Source organism: Engraulis encrasicolus, chromosome 20 (genome assembly GCF_034702125.1).
Source record: "Engraulis encrasicolus isolate BLACKSEA-1 chromosome 20, IST_EnEncr_1.0, whole genome shotgun sequence".
NCBI classification, from domain to species: Eukaryota; Metazoa; Chordata; class Actinopteri; order Clupeiformes; family Engraulidae; genus Engraulis; species Engraulis encrasicolus.
Window position 1 is genome coordinate 49450347 of NC_085876.1, and position 22721 is coordinate 49473067.

At 44.4% G+C, this 22721-nt stretch overlaps 1 protein-coding gene across 1 annotated transcript in view; it reads left to right on the top strand.

The window, feature by feature from the left end:
- The window catches only part of skic2 (SKI2 subunit of superkiller complex), a 60102-nt gene that overhangs the window by 29917 nt on the left and 7464 nt on the right, over positions 1 to 22721 (top strand). Inside the window, exons 22-27 of the mRNA XM_063186063.1 lie at positions 585 to 689; positions 1229 to 1364; positions 1739 to 1865; positions 2594 to 2804; positions 7313 to 7423; positions 14282 to 14500. Of these exons, the coding sequence (XP_063042133.1) occupies positions 585 to 689; positions 1229 to 1364; positions 1739 to 1865; positions 2594 to 2804; positions 7313 to 7423; positions 14282 to 14500 (909 nt within the window). The remainder of the gene's footprint in view (positions 1 to 584; positions 690 to 1228; positions 1365 to 1738; positions 1866 to 2593; positions 2805 to 7312; positions 7424 to 14281; positions 14501 to 22721) is intronic.

Genomic DNA, 22721 nt, shown 5'->3' on the forward strand with positions numbered 1-22721 from the left:
TTTTGTCATCTGAGAACATTAAGAGCCTTATCCACAGCTACCACAAACAATTTAGAGCGGTCCCTGATGTTAAACAGGGCCATATTCAGCATCAGAAACTAGGGTATGTAAACTTTTGAACAGGGTCATTTGGGTAGTTTGGGTTGTGATCATGCTTTTGAAAGAGTAAACACAGAAGATTGCTAATAAATATCTTAAGCCAGTCACTAGCAATGAGTGAAAAAAAAGGTTTTGTGTAATCCTTCATATTTTGTGAGAAATTTAAGAAAGTGTATAATCTGCTGGGGTATGTAAACATATGGGCACCACTGTACATGCACAAACAAACCAGGGCTTGACATTAAAGTTTTCAGTCACCGGACACTGTGGCTAGTGGTTTTCTGGAAATTTACACCATACACTCACACAACCTTTTTAAGCTGTTCAGCACCTCACAGACTCGACAGGTACACACTCAGATGTATACACCGTGCAGTACAAAAAATGTGAAAACGTGTTCTGTACAAAATGGAGAAATTGGTTTTCGACATTCAACGTGTTAACAGTTGTGCTCCATTTCTCCTTGCTCCTCACACCCACCACAGGAGGCCGTGATGGAGTCGGTGACGGGGCTCAAAGCTCTCTCCGTGGGCCGAGTGGTCATCGTCAACAGCAGCCAGCACCACAACGCTCTCGGGGTCATTCTACAGGTCAGACCATGACACGTTACATACGGAATAGGATAGAATAGAATGGATTAGAATGGAATGGAATAGAATGGAATGGAACGGAATGGAATGGAATGGAATAGCACAGAATGGAATAGAATAGAATAGAATAGAACGGAATAGAATAGAACGGAACGGAATAGAATAGAATGCCTTTTTTCATACAGAAAAGAATAGAACACATGTGCAATGAATAAAATAATGAATTCCATTCAGACACATGGCTAACACTTTCTATGAAGCTTGTACTGCATATTGTCATCAAACAAAAACAAATCTCTCTCTTTCATGCTTGTACACACATGGCTCTCTCTCTCTCTCTCTCTCTCTCTCTCTCTCTCTCTCTCTCTCTCTCTCTCTCTCAATTCAATTTCAATTTTCAATTCATAGAAGCTTTATTAGCATGACAAAAAATATTTCGTATTGCCAAAGCATTGGTTGGAGATACATTGGTAATGACATTATAATAAAATAAGTTTTGAAACAAACAAACAACAAATTACTGTCTCTCTCTGTATCAGGTGTCTAACGATGCTGTGAATCGCACCTTCACAACGCTGATCATCTGTGAGAAGGGGAATGAGGAGCCGAAAGGAGAAAGTGATCAGAGCAGCGCGCGGTCTCAGGTCTACACCGCCGCTCTCTTCATCCCAGAAGGTCAGTTACACACACACACACACACACACACACACACACACACACACACACACACACACACACACACACACACACACACACACACACACACACACACACACACACACAAACACACACACAGGTCTACACCACTGCTCTATTCATCCCAGAAGGTCAGTTACACACACACAGGCACACACACACACACACACACACACACACTCACACATACATACACTCTCTCACACACACACACACACACACACACACACACACACACACACACACACACACACACACACACACACACACACACACACACACACACACACTGGTTGTTTGTTTGTTTGTGTTTGTTGTTGTTTATTTTTTGTGTGTTTGTGTTGTCTCCTCAGGTCCCTGCAGTCACACGGTTCAGAAGCTGAAGCCTCATGAGATCTCTGGCATCACCACCAAGAGCCTGAAGGTCATGCCAGAGCGCATTATCGACAACTACCACAAGAGGCAGCAGCCGCGCTTCAAGTCAGTACTGTTATTATAATATAATAATAATAAACTGTATATGCAATATAGTATATAGACCCTGAAGGTCATGCCGTAGTGCATTATAGACAACTACCACAAGAGGCAGCAGCCGCGCTTCAAGTCAGTACTGTTGCTCCCTACAGTTTTGATACATTAGACATTGGGCTCGTTTTTGATGGAGCAGTGATACTTTTGCTATGCAGCGCGCATGCACACTTAGCCAGTTTGATGCACTCTGGTCCAGAATGCATCGCGTTGCATAGCAAAAGCATCACTGCTCCATCAAAAACGAGTCCATTAATAATGGGTCTGTCTGTCTGTCTGCCTGTCTGCCTGTCTGTCTGTCTGTCTGTCTGTCTGTCTGTTTGTTGGTCTGTCTGAGTGTATCAGTCTCTGTCTGTTTGTCTTTCTGTCTGGCTCTGTCTGTCTTTATTCCTCCCTCTTTCTCTCTCTGTCCCTCTATGCCTGGCTCTGTTGGTCTCTTGGTTTCTGTTTTTTCAGTTTTTTTCAGTTTTTTTTGTTTATTCTTTTAAGGACATACAGCATATTTTTTTAAAATATATTCATCATAGATAAAATGCTTAACTGTGGGCATAAAAATATATTTTAATATATATTTTCTGTTGTTTTTGACTGCGGTTGTCTGAGAGAAATCCTGAAAACATCATCTTTGGTCTCTCTATAAAGTCAACTCTATCTCCTCCTCTCTTCTTCTGATCCCATAGAATGGACCCTCCGGGGCAAGCCATATCCCAGGCAACGCAGGAGCTTCTCCGATTGGCCGAGTCCAACCCTGCCGGCATGGCCACCCTTGACCCCGTGAACGACCTTCACCTGAAGGGCGTGGAGGTGGTGGAGGGCGTGATGAGGCAGCGGGTGCTGCAGGACTGCCTCAAGGACTTCAAGTGCATCCACTCGCCCACCTTCTCTGAACAGGTACTGTAATGTGCACCCCACCTTCTCAGAACAGGTACTGTAATGTGCACCCCACCTTCTCAGAACAGTATAGTAAGGTCGCCAAATTCCGCCCACTTCACCAATCACTTCATTGAAAACGTGATAATATCACTATTTCAAATACTATTTACTTATGCTATCGATAGTGGCAACTGTGTAGATAAGGTAATAAGCAATATTAGCTAACATTGGTAGCCCTTTCTATCGTAATTTGGCGATAACGTCCAGCATGTCCAAAATCTAGTTTCAGCACAATTCACCGGCGAAAGGCTCCCAATTCCGCCCGCTTGATTTCAGGTCACGTCGGTATTTCCGTTACTGTTTATTATTCCTTCATGCTATTGTGCTGATTTCGTTCACACTTGTAGTCCTGGCTTTACCGATGCAGGAACTGTGATTAGTTTGGTCGTTACTGTGGAAACGGTTGAATAATTTTGGTCCTAAAGCGAAACAGGGAAGCGGCCAGGGCGAGTTTTTAGCCAGAATGTCGTCGTGAAATTAAAGTTCCATGCTGCCGTTACGACACCCTTCATTACAATGCTGTTTATATCCGTTTGACTCGGTTTTAAATGCCATCACCGTTTGAAATGGTAAGCATACAAACTCTGTATCATGTCGATATCCATTCCTGACTTAAACAGTGGATACATAATTAACTATCATCACTTATAAGTAGGCGGGCGGAATTGGGAGACGGGCGGAATTAGGCGACTTGGCTATACTGTACTGCACTGCATCCACTCCCCCACCTTCTCAGAACAGGTACTGTACTGGGGTGAATTTCTCAAAACCAAAGTTGCTAACTACATTACCTACTTTGTTGTTTTCAATGCATTTTCCCCATTGGCAACTACCGAAGTTGCTAACAGGCTAACAACTTCTCTTTTGAGAAACTCACCCCTGCACTGCATCCCCTCCCCCCCCTTCTCAGGTACTGTGTAGCATCCACTCCCCCACCTTCTCAGAGTAGGTACTGTACTGCACTGCATCCCCTCCCCCACCTTCTCAGAACAGGTACTATACTGTACTGTGTAGCCTCCACTCCCCCACCTTCTCAGAACAGGTACTGTACTGTACTATACTGCATCCCCTCCCCCACCTTCTCAGGTACTGTACTGTACTGTACTATACTGCATCCACTCCCCCACCTTCTCAGAACAGGTACTGTAATGTGCAACCCACCTTCTCAGAACAGGTATTGTTACTGTAAATGGTAAATGGACTGCATTTATTGAGCGCCTTTCCACTCCTTCGAGCGCTGAAAGCGCTTTACATTGTATGACTCACATGCACCGACCCATTCACACTCACATCCATACAACAGTGGCCGTGCCTGCCACACAGGGTACCACCCTGCCATCAGGAGCAACTTGGGGTTAATTATCTTGCTCAAGGACGCATCGATGGGGTCAGGCAGAGTGGGACTCAAACCTGCAACCTTTGGGTTGCCGAGCAGGTACTGTACTGTGTGGCCTCCACTCCCCCACCTACTCAGAGCATTACATTACATTGCATTTGGCAGACACTTTATAACCTAAGCGACTTACAAACGAGGACATAATCATTGCATGCAGAACAGGTACTGTACTGTGTTGCCTGTGAAAAAAATTAGGGGGTGTGGGAATCACATAAAAGGGGGTGCGCAGGGAAAAAAAGTTTGGGAACCACTGGTGTAGGTAATACATTCCTCCAAGCCTTCAAACTTGTTCTTTGTCCTGGGCCTCGGATTTCCTCACGTGTCCCGCTGCCCTGTGTTTCATCCTGCTCCTCGCTGGCCTCATTGTCTCCATTTCATAATCCTCCTCTTCCTGTCGCCATTCCATCTCATCTCATCTCTGCTCTCCACTACTCCTCTATTAAAGTTACTCTCTGTCTTCCTCCTCTCATTGTCTTCATTTCCTCCCTCAGCTTTTCTTTCCCTCTTTCGTCTGGTCCCTCGCTTTCTTTCTTCTCTTCTTCACCCGCTTCTCCTCTGATGTTATAGACTCAGACTCTTTTCCCTCTTTCGTCTGGTCGTTGTTTTTCTTTCTCTCCTCTCCTCTCTTCATCACTCTCTTCTCCTCTGATACAGTAGCCCCTCCCTCCATCCTCAGCCTCCTTTTTTTCTATCTTTCGTCTGGCCCCTCGCTTTCTTTCTCTTCTCTCCTCCCTTCTTCACCCTCTTCTCCTCTGATTCAGCGTCCCTCGCTTTCTCTTCTCTCCTCCCTTCTTCGCCCTCTTCTCCTCTGATGTAGCAGCCCCTCCCTCCCTCCATCCTCTCTGTCCTCCGCTGCTCATTGTTAGTCTCATCTCTCCATCCTCTCTGTCCTCCTGTCCTCTGCTAATTCTTCATTTCATCCCTCCTGTCCTGTCCAGTTTCCTTTTTCATCCTCATGAGCTCCTGCCTAAGTGGCTCTAGAATGGAGTCTCATATTAGGCTAAGCTCATTAGAACGGATGATATATTTGAAGAGCTCTTTTCCAAAATGAGAAATATCAATTTTATAGAATGTTGGGAAATTGACATTTTTGTATTGGGCATTCCGTTGAATTGCATTACAAAATGCATTTTATAGAGGTTTAAAAAGCATGTTCTCAAAACATTTGAATGGCAAGAATTCACACATAGATGATAGGACTTCTTATCAGTCAATTCCAATATTAAAATGCAAAAAGTCAAAAATGGTGGATATAGCGTTTTGGAAAAGAGCTCTTCACTTATAACTTTGGTTAGTGGTGGGACAGCCATGGCTCAGTGGTTAGAGCACTGGCATGTAGATCAGAGGGTTGCAGGGTCAAATCCCACCCAGCACCTTATCATGAACCGGCCATCGTGTTCACACCACAAAAAATGTGAGTTTGCGAACCGCACAGTTGGTTCGCAATGCGAACTGCAAAATACTTGTTTTTTTCTCCGCGAACCGTAACTACAACGTGGCCGTCAGCAGGTTCATCTGGGTAACACAGTCACGTGTGGATAAAGTTCAGAGTCCGGTGGGTGGTTCGCAGATGAGCACTTAAATGCCGAACGCAACTGGTGCGGGCACCCGCACCGGCTCCGTTCTGGTCAGCCTGAAAACCGTAAGAGTGAGGATGCTAGCGAGGCTAAGGGCTGTGTTGTTGTTAGCCTCTGTGAGGATGTTAGCTAGAGAGGCTATGGGCTGTGTTGTTGCTAGCCTCTGTGAGGATGTTAGCGAGGCTATGGGCTGTGTGTGTTGTTGTTGCCTCTGTGTGATGAATGTGGGAGTGTTAGGCCAGACAGCGTAGAGGTTCCCCTGGCAACCGGCTGGCACAGCTGGCATTGGCAGCAACACAGGAAGAGGAGCGATGCTAAAGAGGCATCTCATTTAAAACTCATTAATCACCACACACACACACACACACACACACACACACACACACACACACACACACGTATGGATAGAAGTGGGCAGCACACACACACACATACAGTTAGAGGTGGTAACTCTCTCACACACACACACACACACACACGTACGCACGCACGGTTAGAAGTGGTAGCATACACACACACACACACGGTTTGAAGTGGTAGCACACACTCGCACACACACACACACACACACACTCACACACACACAAGCGTGCATATACACGTATACACACATACAGTCACAGTGTCACACATACAGTTAGACTGGAATCTCACGCACACATTCAGCCACATATGCATACTAATTCTTAGACATACACACACAAACACACACACACACACACACACACTCAGTCTCCTACACACAAAAACACACAAGCACAGACACATACACACAGACACACACACACACACACACACACACACACACACACACACACACACGTGCACGCACATACCAGTACATATACAATAAACACACACAAACACACACTTAGGCGTGAACACACACTCACACACACACTCCCTGTCCCTCTCCATGGTTATTGCCATGCCAACTGGGTGGTGAGATTATACTCGTGATGACAGTTTGTGTGGCCACACGGCCGCCGTGTAGTACATGCAGCTCGAGCACAGCTGAACATCACATCCAAGAATCTCCCTCTGCCGCAATTTCATGTTCTCTTTTCAGTTTCATGTTTTCTTTTATTTTCAATTTAACTTGTAATTTTAATCATGAATATAATAGGCCTATGTGTTTTATCAGAATGAAATATTCATGTCCTCTCTTACATTTATTGTTTGTAATTTACTTGTGTTTATGTCTTCCCTTTTCCCTGTCTCTTTCTTTCTGTCTTTCTTTCTTTCTTTCCTTCTTTCTTTCTTTCTTTCTTTCTTTCTGTCTTTCTTTCTTTCTTTCTTTCTTTTTCTTTCTTTCTTTCTTTCTTTCTTTCTTTCTTTCTTTCTTTCTTTCTTTCTTTCTTTCTTTCTTTCTTTCTTTCTTTCTCTCTGTCTGTCTTTCTTTCTTTCTTTCTTTCTTTCTTTCTTTCTTTCTTTCTTTCTTTCTTTCTTTCTTTCTCTCTTTCTTTCTTTCTTTCTTTCTCTCCTTCCTGTAGTTTGTTCGTGTTCAGGACAGGATGCGTGTTCAGGAGGAGTTGGACCGCCTCCTCTTCCTGGTATCTGACCAATCCCTGGCCCTCCTGCCGGAGTACCACCAGAGAATTAAGGTAGGTTAGCCTGAATATCATCGACTTTGAAATCTCTATGAGACTTCGGGGTCCAGAAAAGGCTGTGCCAAAGTTTAAATCAAACACGCCTGAGAATTAAGGTTTGTTAGATTGGGGCCTTTGGTTGGCCGTGGCTCAAACGAAGTGGCTAAGGCACTGTACTCTGCCCTACAAAGGCATTGAAACTGATAAAAGATTGAAACTGTATTTCAGTGCTGCCAAGCACTGACATTGACAGGCAGCCATGGTTAAACTAGACAGGCAGCCATGGTTAATCCAGGCAGGCAGGTATGGTTAATCTAGACAGGCAGCCATGGTTAAAGGGACACTGTGTGAGATTTGTAGTTGTTTATTTCCAGAATTCATGCTGCCCATTCACTAATGTTACCTTTTTCATGAATACTTACCACCACCATCAAATTCTAAGTATTCATTATGACTGGAAAAAAATCACTTTTCATACATGAAAAGGGGGATCTTCTCCATGGTCCGCCATTTTGAATTTCCAAAAATAGCCATTTTTAGCTGCAAAAATGACTCTACTTGGACCATACTAGAAAATATTTGTTTATTACTTAGTAAACTTTCATGTAAAGATCAAATTTGGCAATAGGCAGCCCAGTTTCAATGAGCAGCATAGTTGCAGTACCTTTTTTGACCATTTCCTGCACAGTGTCCCTTTAAACTAGACAGGCAGCCATGGTTAAACTAGATCATTTGTGGAGGACACATGGTTTGCGTGTTGTGTTCCGGCTATTCTTCTCCTCAGCTGTATCGGTGGCTCAGTGGTGACTCCCCATCGTGTCATGTCGTGTTGACAGAGGTTTAGTAATTGATCTGATTCTTGTGTGTGTGTGTGTGTGTGTGTGTGTGTGTGTGTGTGTGTGTGTGCGTGCGTGCGTGCGTGCGTGCGTGCGTGCGTGCGTGTGTGCGTGCGTGCGTGCGTGCGTGCGTGCGTGCGTGCGTGCGTGCGTGCGTGTGTGCGTCAATGATAGCATGGGGACACTACTATCAGGGATCATATCAATAATGTTGCATGATGAGGTGATGCGTGCTCTTTTAGGATGACCATGTTGCATGACTGTGTGTGTGTGTGTGCGTGCGTGTGCGTGTGTGTGTGTGTGTGTGTGTGTGTGTGCGTTTGTGCATGTGTGCGGTGCGGTACAGCTAAAGGGGAGAGTGGCGTGTGTATGTGTGTATGTGTGTGTGTGTGTGTGTGTGTGTGTGTGTGTGTATACAGTCGGTCCCCCTACAATGCACACCCTTTACCGAGGTAATGCCACGTCATCCACCTCGGTACGTACCGGGCCTAGCTGCAGTGTACCCAAACAACCGCCGGGTGGCACTTGGGAGCGCTCGCTATACGCTTTACCACGTGGTAGTCTCTCTCTCTCTCTCTCTCTCTCTCTCTCTCTCTGGCCTACAGCTTACCTATTGCAGCGCTCCCGTGTGAGCTTGGACGTCCAAAATGTTTATTACCATATGGAATATTTTACGATGCTGACGGCATATTAATATACAAGTGAGGAGTTCGTTGACAGTTTCCAATTCCCCTCATGTGGCGCACAGTGCTCCGCATGTAGCAGGATCGATAATGATGGTCAGGGCGCACAGCAGTGCTTGGGTTGCTATGTTTTTTTCCCCTGGAATACTGTCGCCGATTAGATAGAAATATTCCTGTTATGAACCCGAGTTTAGTAGGCTAGATATCGCGCAGTGAACGAGGCAGCCTGCAAACAGTTTGAAGCGCAAGGTGGCTGTAACAAGTTAGAAAGTAGCCAAACTCTGTTGCTTGGTAACCTTTTTAAATTATGAGCGTTCCACGAACTATCTTTCTTTGCGCACGCTATAAAATGGCAATAAACATGTTATTTTAAACTACTGGTTAACTATTTATGCTTTCTAATGTTGGTAAAAGCCGTATAATAAGCGGGATAATGTATTGTCCACACGTGACTATCGGAAAATATTTCCCTTCGAAGCGTAATAACACCCCTCCGCCTTTTCAAACAAGAAAACTGGTTCATCATATGCATGGCTTAAACTGACTTTAATGTTTGCCAACGTGCTATAGTTTTCCTCTCATAATAGCACCTGGCGACTGTGACCACAGTTAGATGACCTCGCGCGCGTAAACCCATTAAAATATAGCCTAGCCTTCTGTGGCTATTCAGAGCAATATGAACCAATCAGGTCGGCGTTGCTATTAAGCAAAATACACCCCTGATGTCTACTTAACTAAAATAAGATGCATTTGTCTAATATTTGGAGACATCGCCTTGCTCTTTCTGCGGGGAATTAAGCGCCTCTCTCCCTCGCTCTCTCTCTCTCCCTCTCTCGCCCACACACACACACACACACACACACACACACACACACACTGTTTGGAGAGGACGCATTTAAACTGTAACAGTTTAGGCAGTAGGGGAGAGCAGGGACTCATGAAACTCGGGACGAATGAAACACTGCGATTTACTCGAAAACTTTAACATCGCCTATCCGAAAGTATGAAAAGTCAAAGTTGTCAGGTTTACAGGCAAAAGGGATTTAAGTGTCAGTAGACACTGTCGGGACGAATGAAACACCCGTTTCATCCGTCCCTCTCGCCCATTGACTTAAAGCAGGATCAAAATAAAATGGGAGCACTTGAGATGACTATGTTCCAACTTGTCTTGAGCACCGTCGTAGCGCAACAAATCATTATCGTAAACATAGCCTATATAATTGGAAATTACAAAAAATAGGCTACATTTTATAGACTTTGGCTATAGGCTAAGCCGACTCCTCTACCTGTTTGAATTAGTGCAGCCTTACAGGGAGGACGTTCATTTGGCATAGGTCAACTGCAAGAGACTACTAATTTGTGACTTGACGTGATGTGTGAATAATTAGGCTACGATATGCAACAGGCATATTTAGCCGCACTCAGTCATTCATTGGGTGAATGTCCCGACCCTGTGTGTCCGCGTGCATGCATGGGGTGGGGAAAAACACATCAAGCGTGCCATCACCACCCATCCCCCCGGACGCACGAAACCCATTGAAGATCCAAGCAATTGTAGTCTGTCAGTATTTTAGTGTGGGCCCAGGTAGTTGAATTCCTGCATGGCCTGGTTATCTCAATAGTGCCAAGAAGATGTTTACCCTCAGGCTAGTGTGTTCATAAAGCGCATGTTCGATTTGCTGTAATAGGCTACGATCAGTAAGCCTCAACTTGTCTGTCGTGTCTTTTCCTTCTTTCGATATTTTGTAAAATAGGCCCACGTTAAAGGCTAAATACGATAATAGGCCTAAATAAGGCTAATAAGTGAGCTAAATAAGTCAGGCCTAAATAAAGTTGTTTTAGCCTATGAACTCAGGCAATGCAGAAATTTGCGGAGGGATTTTGGATAACTTGGCCTATAGGCTACCGATGGCTTTATGAACTTCATGGCTGGGCTACAAGATAGTAAGCATATTGACTTGTAGACCACCAACATCTGATGCTGAAGTGGGGGAGGGTGTTTTTTTCCACTTCAAATGTTCCCCGACACACACACACACACACACACACACACACACACACACACACACACAGATACGCGCTAATCGCTCTCTCTCTCCGTCTCTCCCTCTCTCTCTCGTTGTTACTATACGTGCATCTGGATAGGCATAGGCAGTGTGGTCACCCAGCACATTTTCATAGAAATGCTGTGTTTTTTTAAAAAAATGAAATCTTTATTCAGTTAGGTTGTGAACAGCGTTTCTCTTTCGATGTTGCGTCACCGTGGACAAGTGTCTGCTCGAAAACTTAATGCAAAGCGGCTAAAATGTTCAGAACGTGTTGAACTTTTCAGAACATGAATGTTTGTCTGTGGGGGAGGGGTGGGTTACAGCAGTGCAGTGCAGTGCAGTGCACGGGACTGCACAGCCTTTTGTGACATGTCGTGGCGCGACAGGTTATCCAGCCTCCGAAGGAGTCATAGTTCCCCAGTCATACTGTTGGTTCGCATCTCCACCGAAGCAACTGAATTTGCAGTCCTAATCACAGATGATTAGCCACACCTGGTGTAACAGATGTATTGTCATGTGTGCATCACATCCCCAGTTAACCGGAATCCCGTCGATCGCGCACAACAGCGCATTGAAAGGATGAAATGTTCACAAGCACCAATACAAAAAAACCGTCTTCAACCTATTAGTCCGTAGGCTATCCTGAGGATATCCGTTCCTGACTTGAATAGGTAGTGCAGAAATAATTAACAGACATCACTTAGCCTATAAGTTAGGAGCGGAATTGAGACGGTGAATGCAGGACAGAATTATGAAAACAAAACACCGTCGACTGGCGGTCTTGTTTAGGGATCACGCTTGTGTTATTATCAAATACCCAACGTTACGTGCAACGCGCAATTGGCTGACTCTTTCCACTTGTAGCCTAAAACTGAGGGAGGGATCAACATACAATGAGCTATACTGAAGCAGATTACTCTGCTTCGCAAAAAAAAAAAAACAGTGCACCAATAATACCCCAGTCTTCAACCTACTATTTAGGCTACCAGATATATAGGCTAGTAATAGTATTAAGTTGTGCTACCTTGTTTTTTGTGGTAACGACAGTGTAGATCAGGTAATAACCTGCAATAGGGGAAGCGGCATGCGCCAGTTTTAAAGACGGAATGTCGTCGCCAAATGTAAAATCACCTCTCTCATGCTGACATGACGGGGCACTACTTCATTAGGCTACAATGTTGTTCATGTCTGTTTGACTCACACTATACGAGTGGTTCAATTTGTGTTTTTGTGCTCATCGCACAAATGAGACAGACAGGCTTGCTTGATAGGGCTACACAAAGCAAGCGACATCGGTCCACTCAAAATGGTTTGAACTCCGCCGCTTGATTTCATGTCTCCTCAGTCTCTCCATTACGGTTTATTAGTATACTCTGTTTTGCTATTTTCGTTATTCTTAGCCCTGGCATTACAGATGAAGCAACTGTGATCAGTGAGGTTGTGGAAACGGTTGAATAGGCCTATGGTCCTAAATTGGAAGCGGCCGATGCCAGTTTTGAAGACAGAATGTCGTCGCCAAATTTAAAATTCGATCTCTCTCATGCTGGCGTCACGGGACACACTTAATTACAATGGTGTTCCTGTCTGATTGACTCGGTTTTAATTGTCTTTACCGGTTCAAATTGTAGTAGGTATGCAAACTCTGTATCCTGAGGATACCCGTTCCTGGCTTGAATAGTGCTGAAATAAGTGAGGGACGGATTGGGAGACGGTGAATGCAAGACAGAAAAAAGTCGAGTTTAAATTCACATTGTGGTCTTGTTTAGGGCTCACACTTGTGTTATTATCAAATGCCCTATCAAATGCCCAATGCTAAATAAAACATGCAATTTGCTGACTGTATTTCTACTACTACTAAAACTGGGGGACGGGCAAGGACGGAAGCACAAACAGACACAGGCAGACGCTGCTCTGCAAAAGCGGTGCTATACTGCCCCCCGCATTCCGAATGGCCACAGGGTGTAATGATCACGGTACGCTGCCGCGGCCCGGCACGGTAGTGAGCAGATTGAAGTTACACCATCTGTATGTGCCATGATGTTGTTTAATGATAACTGTGTGAGAGTGTGATGATGTTGATTGTGTGTGTGTGTGTGTGTGAGAGAGAGAGCCGCTGATGTGCATTGATTCAACTGGTATGTGTGAGTGTCGTGTGTGTATGTGCATGTTTTTCATGAATATAATGCAGGTGCGTGTGTGTATATATCAGGTGCTGGAGGCTCGGAACTACATCCACTCAAACGGTTCCTTGCAGCTAAAGTGTGTGTGTCTGTGCGTGTGTGCGTGTGTGCGTGCGTGCGTGCATGCTTGCGTGCGTGTGTGTGCGCGTGTGTGTGCGCGCGTCTGTGTGTCTGTGTGTGTGAAAGCCCATTGGGAAACTTTAACTCCCATTGTCATTGTGACACAGCACTCCACAGCACACAAGTGAACACTGCACACAACGAAATTGCATTTATGCCTCACCCGTGCAAGGGGGCAGCCCTCAATGGCGCCCGAAAGGGAGCAGTGCAGCAGGACGGTACCATGCTCAGGGTACCTCAGTCATGGAGGAGGATGGGGGAGAGCACTGGTTAATTACTCCCCCCACCAACCTGGCAGGTCGGGAGTCGAACCGGCAACCTTTGGGCTACAAGTGTGTGTGTGTGTGTGTGTGTGTGTGTTGATTGATGTGCAGTCTCAGGGTTCCCACGGGTCATGGAATTTCTGGAATATCATGGAATTTCATGAAAGTTTTTCCAGTCATGGAAAGTCATGGAATCTGACAATTTGAATGCACAGTCATGGAATATCATGGAATTGTCTTAACAGCTGTTAAGAAGCAGAAACCTTTTTGTTTGGTGTATAACATTGCCTCTTACTGATTATACTACAACGCTTCGCCACAGACTGTTTCACACTGTAATGTGCAACATTCTAGAATGCAATGAGCCCACTGAACTCTGGTGGTGGCTCTGCGTCGGCTCTAGGGGTGAAGATAAGCTTCAGTTTTCACACTTTTTAAAACATTTGAACTCATTTTTTCACTGTAGTAGTCATGGAAATTCTGTTTTTGGGTTCTAGAAAGTCATGGAAAATCATGGAATTTTATATCTGAATTAGAGTGGGAACCCTGGCAGTTGAAAGGCCGTGTGAGGTGTGTTTCTATGCTTTTGTGTCATGATTGTATGTGTTGATGTATAGTGGTGTGTGTGTGTGTGTGTGTGTGTGTGTGTGTGTGTGTGTGTGTGTGTGTGTGTGTGTGTGTGTGTGTGTGTGTGTGTGTGTGTGTGTGTGTGTGTGTGTGTGTGTGTGTGTGTGTGTTATCAGGTCCTGGAGGCTCTTAACTATATCGATGCGAGTGGCGCGGTCCAGTTGAAGGGGCGCGTGGCGTGTCAGATCTCCAGTCACGAGCTGCTGCTGACGGAGCTGCTGTTTGAGAACACCCTGAGCCCCCTGGCACCAGAGGAGAGCGCCGCCCTGCTGGCCTGCTTCGTATTCACACAGAAGACACAGGTGGAGCCGCACATCAACAACACGCTGATGGAGGTAGGTCATCATGGGGGAGGGGTGGGGGTGTGTGTGTGTGTGTGTGTGTGTGTGTGTGTGTGTGTGTGTGTGTGTGTGTGTGTGTGTGTGTGTGTGTGTGTGTGTGTGTGTGTGTGTGTGTGTGTGTTAGCCTGGCCGCGCCAAAAACCCCTAGGCGTCTAGATTTCTAGGCTATGTGTGTGTGTGTGTGTGTGTGTGTGTGTGTGTGTGTGTGTCTCTGTGTCTGTGTGTGCAAGTGTGCGTGTGCGTGTGCGTGTGCATGTGTCCGTGCGTGTGTGCATGGCCATAAATGTATGTAGGTATGGAGAGGTATGTGTGCCTGTGTCCATGTTTGTTTGTGTGGGTAAATTCAGGTTTTATTTTTATAAGAGACGCAAGCACACTTCTGAGTAAGAGCAATGTGTGTATTGGTGTGTAACCGCACGAGTACGCCGGCCACGACCTGAGCGATGCGAGCGAAGGAAGTAATTGACTTTGTAGAGTCGCGCGACAAAAGCGACTCGGACGCCGAGAGCAACAGTTTGTAGTCGATTCTCTGTCGCCTGAATCTCGTCGCGGCCAGTCTATTCGCCCGGTATTGGGTGTGTGTGCCTGTGTCTTATAGTCCAGTGTTTCTCAACTGGTGGGTCGCGGAGGGGTCATGGGTGGGTCGCGGAGCCGTGGTGTAGAAAAAAAAACGTAATTAATTGATTGGCTTAAAAAAAAAAAAAACATCCAACTTTTCCTGCAACAACTTTTATGTTGATAGGCGATTGAACTTCGTCACAGATAAAATCAGAATGTTTATGCGAGATAGTAGCATGCAACCAGTCATTCGAGTGTCGCTAAAAAGTGTCGCGACCGAATGAGAGTGGAAAATGGTGGGTCCCAAGACTGTTCCAGTTGAGAACCACTGATATAGTCCATTTGCTAAGCCTGAGCAGCGTGTGTTTAAATGCAACATGTGCATGAGTGTTGATGTGAAGCCTGTACGAGGGCTACCTGTGTGTGTGTGTGTGTGTGTGTGTGTGTGTGTGTGTGTGTGTGTGTGTGTGTGTGTGTGTGTGTGTGTGTGTGTGTGTGTGTGTGTGTGTGTGTGTGTGTGTGTGTGTGTGTGTGTGTGTGTGTAGTGTATGTGAGTGAGTGTGTGTAAGGTGCACTGTGAACGTGTGTAGTGTAGTGTAGTGTGTGTGAGCGTCTTCTATGTAACAGCGATCCTGCTTGTTCTAATCCTAGTTTCCGTGGCGCACTGTGGTGTGTGTGTGTAGCCATGCATAAGTGATCTTCATCTCCGTGTGTGTGTGTGTGTGTACGTGCGAGTGTGTGTGTGCGTACTTGTGTCTGTGCGTGTGTCTGTGCATGTGTGTGTGTGCGTGCGTCCGTGTGTGTGTAGTCATGCATAAGTGATCTTCATGTCTGTGTGTGTGTGTGTGTGTGTGCGTGCGTGCGTGCGTGCGTGCGTGCGTGCGTGCGTGCGTGCGTGCGTGCGTGCGTGCGTGCGTGTGCGTGTGCGCATGTGTAGCATACAGTGAGTGAGTGGTTCCCAAACTGGGGGTCAGGGACCCCTTGGCGGGTCGTGGCGGTCCTGCAGGGAGGTTGTGGAGAGAAGGGAATAACATGCGTAAAAAAAAGTATAAAATTACACATTTGCTACATTTACATGAGACATTTCATTCGGTATTAACTGACTTTAATTCTGAATAAAGCTTAATTCCGCTTTGAAAACGTCATGTAGACGCCTTAATTCTGAATTAAAGGAAAGATCAAAGTAAACTCGATGGAATTATTTAATATTGAATTATTAATTCTGAATTAAAAATATAATGTAAATGGAGTGATTGTCTATGAGGGCAACGTTTAGCAGCATTAGTGGACAAAAAAATGTTTTGTATTTGGAATATGATGTGGGAAGGGGCAGCCCCGCCGACAGGGGGGGACAACCGGGCTTTTTGTCCCGGGCCCTGGAATAGGGGGGCCCATAAATGGGCCCCCATGACGTTGGGATTAATTATTATAATGTTAACTTCAAAATGTGTTGATTTAGGGGAGAAAAGTGCTTTATTTGCATTCAAACAATGACTTATACATGTTTGCCAATAACCCCCTATCACCCCTATTCCAAAATGGTTTGGTCTTTCTAGAAAAAAGACGACATTATTCGATAACCTAAGTGGTCAGTGCGCGAGCCAATTAGTCAACATGCACAAGTCAGGAGCGCTGAAAAGGAAAGAAAGGCGAAAAAGAGATGGAGAAGCCAAAAGCCTGAGGGGTTCTCTACATAAATATTTCAGAAAAGACTCGGATGATGCAGCAGGTACCATTAAAAGCAGCTAGGGGGGCCATTCAGAAAATTTTGTCCCGGGCCCAGCCAAAGCTGTCAGCGGCCCTGGGAAGGGGAGTTGCGAAAATATCTCTAGATCCTAAAGAGGGGGGTCCCAGCTGAAAAAAGTTTGGGAAAGGTTAGGTGTGTGTGTGTGTGTGTGTGTGTGTGTGTGTGTGTGTGTGTGTGTGTGTGTGCGTGTGCATGTGCGTGCGTGCGTGCGTGCGTGCGTGCGTGCGTGCGTGTGTGTGCGTGCGTGTGTGTGTGTGTGTGTGTGTGTGTGTGTGTGGCTGACCATGTAGAAATGATGTCTCTGAATGTTCATGACGATGACAGTGATTACCTAAGAGTCATTCGGTGCTCGTGTGTGTGTGTGTGTGTGTGTGTGTGTGTGTGTGTGTGTGTGTGTGCCTGCATGCTTGCATTGCCTGACTCTTGCCATCTGATATGCTCTCGCATCCCCGCGTGACGTAGCCCAACGCAGCCAGAGGATGTAGATGAGGTTCATGCTTGCAAGCGTCTGTACAGTATGCGCGTGTGTGCATGTGTGTCTGTGTTTGTGTGATCACTTGTTTGATTCCCAAAGAGTTAGTGTGTGAAGGGATGTGTGCGTGTGAATGCTGGCATGATTGCTTTAGAGTGTGTGTGTGTGTGTGTGTGTGTGTGTGTGTGTGTGTGTGTGTGTGTGTGTGTGTGTGTGTGTGTGTGTGTGTGTGTGTGTGTGTGTGTGTGTGTGTGTGTGTGTGTGTGTGTGTGTGTGTGCGCGTGTGTACGTGTATGCCTGTGTGTGCATGTGAATGCTGGCATGATTGCTTTAGAGTGTGTGTGTGTGTGTGTGTGTGTGATGCCTTGCGTGACACTACCTAAGAGTGAATTTATTGTAATAATTTAGGGGCTTCATCTCATCTCGCAGGCGGCATCCAGGGACACACAGGCTTTCTATATTTACTGCTCCACGATCACACACACACACACACACACACACACACACACACACACACACACACACACACACACACACACACACACACACACACGGCACGACCCACTTAAGGCTGATGCATAGTCACGCGGTGCCGATTGCGGGGTAAAGCATAGACGTACTGTCAGCGGGGGGTATTGCCTCATAGTCGACCTACATGCGAATGCGTGCGAAAGGGCGTGGTGTTTTTTTTCCCGCCGAAAATTCAAGAGTGGGGCAAGGGGGGAGGGAGGAGTAGATTTTAATGACGTCAATTCACCTCCGTGACAACAGGGGGCGAACTAACTCATTCAGTTGAGCCCAGCCCCTAGAATGAATCACAAAGCTAATCAGCTGGCTATGTAAAACGTAATATTCCACTAGTAGCCTACTTCTAAAAGTTGGGGCATAATTAGATGGTACAACATCAGTTTATTTTTGGTCAAGTACTACATGAGATTAAATGCAAGACAAACGCCATTTTAAAAGACAATAGACAGCATGAATGGCCATTCACACCTGGGGCCTAGTAGTAGCTAGCCAGCTAAATCAGTCATTACAAACTCAAAGCTAGTTGACTAGCCACCTGAAACGTAATTCTACCACTAACAAAGAGGCTTCTTGCTATTAATTTAAAAAGTTGTGGCATAATTAGACATGAATGATAGCATACAAGATTCTCTCTTTATTCATGTTTTACAGTTCAGGTGGTTAAAATGCCAAACAAAAGCCGTTTTAAATACAATACATCTAATGGCCATATTAACAGCTAGCTTAGCAACTGTCAGCCAAACCCATTCAAACTCTACAGGACATTAGCGAACCCTGTTTTAGAAGCTAGCTAGCCACACTACTTGTACTATATACTGTATAACAAAGAGGCTTCTTGCTATTAATTTAAAAAGTTGTGGCGTAATTAGACATGGATGATAGCATACAAGAGTCTCTCTTTATTCATGTTTTACAGTTGAGGTGGTTAAATGAAACAAAAGCCATTTTTAAATACAATAGATAGCCTATCTAATTAACAGCTAGCTTAGCAACTGTCAGCCAAACCCATTCAAACTCTACAGGACATTAGCGAACCCTTTTTTAATGAGCTAGCTGCCACACTACAAAAGAACAAAGAGGCTTCTTTGCTACTACCACACTACAAACATATCATTTCCATGATGGCCTTTTATGGATATTTCTAATTGATTTTTTGGAAGTTGTACTACTGAAATAAAAAACAGTTTCTCTTCTCCCTGTCAAGTAAACTCCAGTGATTTCCTGCCAAGTCATCTGCATCGTGTTTTTCGTTTTCCTTCAAACCTCTCCGCGGGTAGGGTAGAAGAATAGAACACACAACTGACCTGTCAGGGCTGAGTTCCCCCCGGACTGCCGTAAGCGCATTGACCAATCACCGTCTTCAAGCATAGCTCAGCTCACGGACATTTCAGCCTGGGAGAAACATGCGTGTACTGCAGCCAGGGGTCGTTTTGTCGCTGCACAGGGGGGCGCTGTGGCTCATTCTCTGTGCAGAACCCCCGCGAACGCGCGACTCTAAACCCCCCTTTAGTGTGTGTGTGTGTGTGTGTGTGTGTGTTTGTTTTTGAGTGTTTGGCTGTCTGTCTTTCTCTCTCTCACTCTCTATCTCTCCCTTTCTTTCTCTCTCTCTCTTTCTCCCTCCCTCTCTTTCTCTCTCCCTCCCCCCCCCCTCTCTCTCTCCCTCTCTCTCTCTCTCTCTTTCTCTCTCTCTCTCTCTCTCTCTCTCCTCTCTCTCTCTCCTCTCTCTCTCTCTCTCTCTCTCTCTCCTCTCCCTCCCTCCCTCCCTCCTTCTCTCTCTCTCCCTCCATCCCTCCTTCCCTCTCTCTCTCCCTCCCTCCCTCCCTCCTTCCCTCTCTCTCTCTCTCTCTCTCTCTCTCTCTCTCTCTCTCTCTCTGTCTCTTTCCCTTTCTCTTTCCCTTTCTCTCTCTCTCTCTCTCTCTCTCTCTCTCTCTCTCTCTCTCTCCTCTCTCTCTCTTCTCTCTCTCTCTCTCTCTCTCTCTCTCTCTCCTCTCTCTCCTCTCTCTCTCTCTCCTCTCTCTCTCTCTCTCTCTCAGTCTCTCTCTCTCTCTCTGTAAGAACCCAAAACGTAATAACTGCCCATAACGTAATAACTGCCCATAACGTAATAATTTGGGCGTAATAAAACCCATACCGTAATAACTTGCCCATAACGTAATAAAAATTCCTTACCCATAACGTAATAACGTTCTGCCCATAACGTAATAAGTTATTACGTTATGGGCAGGTTATTACATTATGGGCCTTACTATAAAAAAAAGCGTTGATAATGTAATAACGATGCCCATAACGTAATAACTGCCAGTAATGTAATCATTTGGGCCCATTTGAAACATAAAAAAGCCAATAGCGTCAAATAGCAACAATGGTAAATGTGTAGCCAAGTGTTTTAAGTTAACATTAGCTAAGGTTGGTTGACAGGTATTGCTAACCATGCTAATAATACTAAATTGTTAACTATCTAAATTTTATTCAGTAAATAAAATGTAACTGGAAGCACTCAGAGAGCGCAGACTTCCGCCAAGGATGCTGCTTGACACATTTAACCATGTTACACCCTAAATCTTTCTGCCTTGTTTTAGTGCTGTTCTCGCAATTCAATTTCTGGTCACTAGGGGGCGTCTAGATAGTGAAGAATCTTTTGAAAAGTCCTGGTTCCGGTTGGTGATCCGGATCACCACCAGAATTTAATCACTTGTTCCTTGGGTCATTACTAATAGCTCCACAAAGTTTCGTCCAAATCACTTGATTCGTTTTTGAGCTATCCTCCTGACAGTATCTTTAAAAAAGTCCTGGTTCCGGTTCGTGATCCGGATCACCCCCAGAATTTAATCACTTCTTCCTTGGGTCATTATCAACAAACCCACAAAGTTTTGTCCAAAAATATTTAGTTTTTGAGTTATGCAAATGACAAACAGACAGAAAAACAGACAGACAAACCAACGCGACCGAAAACATTACCTCCTTGGTGGAGGTAATTAGCTAATGTTGGTTTTATGCCCTGATGGAACAGACATCTAGGGGCTGTGACAATGTAGTTTAATGATGATATTAAACTACCAATTATGGTAATATTGCTTATTATGTTATGTTAATGTGATATAATTAAATATATATTTTTATATTGTTTCTAAACTGAAGCAGGTTAGCTGATATGATTACTATACAAACTATCTTAAAAATGCTAATTATGGTACAAAATGAAATGATTAACTACGACTCTAGTCTTACTCAACAAAAGTAGGTTAACAAAGATACTAATAAGGTTAATTATTTTAAGATGTTTTATTGGACTGTCTGTTAGGCTATTTCAGTTTTCAATGCTATATGCAGTAGCTCAGAGTAGATGGTTTATGCTAAATATCCTAGCACTCAACAGACACAGCATTTTTAGCATTTTCTGTGGGAATGCAGTCTCGTTATAACTTGGGAAATTCCATGCTGCCTTGTCCAATCGTTCCAATGTGAAAGACCTCATGGAAACACTATACTTGTGTGCAGTTTGTACCATTGTACCAAATTAAATGAACTTATGACAACATCTGAACATCAAATATTATCTTATTGTGATGCATTGTAAAATACATTTTGTTGCGTATGTATGCATATTTTGTTTGTTTACATTTTTTACATTTAAAAGTTTGAGTCAGAACAAAGCAAGATCACAGCACACTCCAACACTTCAGCCATGATATTTATGGAAAGTAATGCCAATTTTATGTTGAACTCATTTTACCTAATGTTTATGTTGAGGATGCTACAGTATGTGTGTGTGTTTTACATTTCAATATGATGAAAAGTATTCTGGTAAAATAGAATTTTATACAGAATAGCAGTCTGTCATTTTAATTAACATTATTTTTTGTATAACAAACAAAAGACATTGAATTTCACTATTTGTGTACTTCATGTATGCAATTTGCAGTTCAAATGTTTGCATTAAAGGAATTGAAATTTTGAATACTGTAGGCAATAACTTTGTAGTTAGACCATTGGATTGAACACATAGGAAATGCAGAGTATAAGGATAGATTGCATTCTCACAGAAAATGCTGGAAGCGGGCTTGCCTTTTGGGGCAGAGATGAAGCAAAGTAGTATTGAGAAAACAAAGCTAAAAGAAATGTTGGAAAAAAAATCCATCCACCCAGTCAGAAGTTATGGGCCAAACAATTCAGTCATCTTGGATTCAGCCATCTTGAAAGTGTTGTAGCTCTGCGTTTTGGGGATATACTAAATGACATACATGGTATTTTAAGTTGGCTAAGGAACACTGCATACGATATAATTTTGAAAATCAACATGGGTCCGAGTGGGATTCGAACTTACAATCTCCATATCTGTAATCCAGGACCTTTGCCATTGATACTAAATGACATACATGGTATTTGAAGTTGGCTAAGGAACACTGCATATATAATTTTGAAAATCAACATGGGTTCGAGTGGGATTCGAACTCCCAACCTCCATATCTCTAATCCAGCACCATTGTCATTGATACTAAATGACATACATGGTATTTTTTTTAAGTTGGATAAGGAACACTGCATATGATATAATTTTGAAAATCAACATGAGTCCGAGTGGGATTCGAACTCCCAACCTCCATATTACTGATGCTGGACTATTACCACATACCATTGGGCCAAGCAGCTGCCTATATAAAGCATTACAGGAAGACAATATTACATTGCATTGAAGAGCTGAACAATAGACTTGTAGAACTACAGAGCAGCTGCTCGTTAAGAATAGAATGTTGAGAGAAAGTGACAGTTGAGATGGAACCCTATATTGGCTGCACCTGTTCTGATTGACTGAATGGCAGTTAGTATGGTGCTCTAAGGCAGAGGGCAGAATCAGAAACAGTTTTTTTGTCTTTTGCTTGATGTTGCTAAAAAAAACTTAAAGGAATTAG